This window comes from Eimeria mitis, genomic scaffold (assembly GCF_000499745.2).
Source record: "Eimeria mitis Houghton genomic scaffold, Emh_scaff826, whole genome shotgun sequence".
Classification (NCBI taxonomy): Eukaryota; Apicomplexa; class Conoidasida; order Eucoccidiorida; family Eimeriidae; genus Eimeria; species Eimeria mitis.
This window is the reverse complement of record NW_013576068.1, coordinates 4,664-5,218: the sequence shown is the minus strand read 5'-3', so window position 1 is coordinate 5,218 and position 555 is coordinate 4,664. Positions and strand designations below refer to the sequence as shown.

The 555-nt window shown below is 39.1% G+C and overlaps 1 protein-coding gene across 1 annotated transcript in view; it reads left to right on the top strand.

The window, feature by feature from the left end:
• Positions 1-265, top strand: part of EMH_0023200 (DnaJ domain-containing protein, putative) — a gene marked incomplete at both ends in the record, with an annotated part of 3,524 nt that extends 3,259 nt beyond the window's left edge. The window contains one exon of the mRNA XM_013502087.1: positions 197-265. Coding sequence (XP_013357541.1) covers positions 197-265 — 69 coding nt within the window. The remainder of the gene's footprint in view (positions 1-196) is intronic.
• Positions 266-555: the final 290 nt, after the last annotated feature.

The following is a 555-nucleotide window of genomic DNA, read 5'->3' as shown; positions in this document are numbered from 1 at the left end:
TTTTTTTTTTTTTTTTTTTTTTTTTTTTTTTTTTTTTTTTTTTTTTTTTTTTTTTTTTGGTTTTTTTTTTGGTTTTTTTTGCTGCTTTTTACTTTTTATTTATTTTATACTGCTGCTGCTGTTGCTGCTGCTGCTGCTGCTGCTGCTGCTGCTGCTGCTGCTGCTGCAGGATTTGTTTCGAGTTTTGTTTGGCCAGAGTGTACGAGATTTCAGCCGGGCGGGGGCTGGCCGGGGTCACCGCGGGGCGCAGCAGTACCAAGAGTAAAACCCTAAACCCTAAACCCTAAACCCTAAACCCTAGGAATGTTTATATAGAAACTATAAAAGTGTAAACCCTTCAGTAGATAAACACTCCCGTTTTTATTGCGCTTTTATATATACCCTCATTGCCCTAGATTTTTATATCTAGGGTTTAGGGTTTAGGGTTTAGGGTTTAGGGTTTAGGGTTTAGGGTTTGGGGTTTGTGTGTGTACAGGCATAATATGCACGCCTTTGTTCAGGTCTGTTCTTTTATACACCGCAGCAACGGCTCCTCTTTTTTTTGTTTTTGTTTGC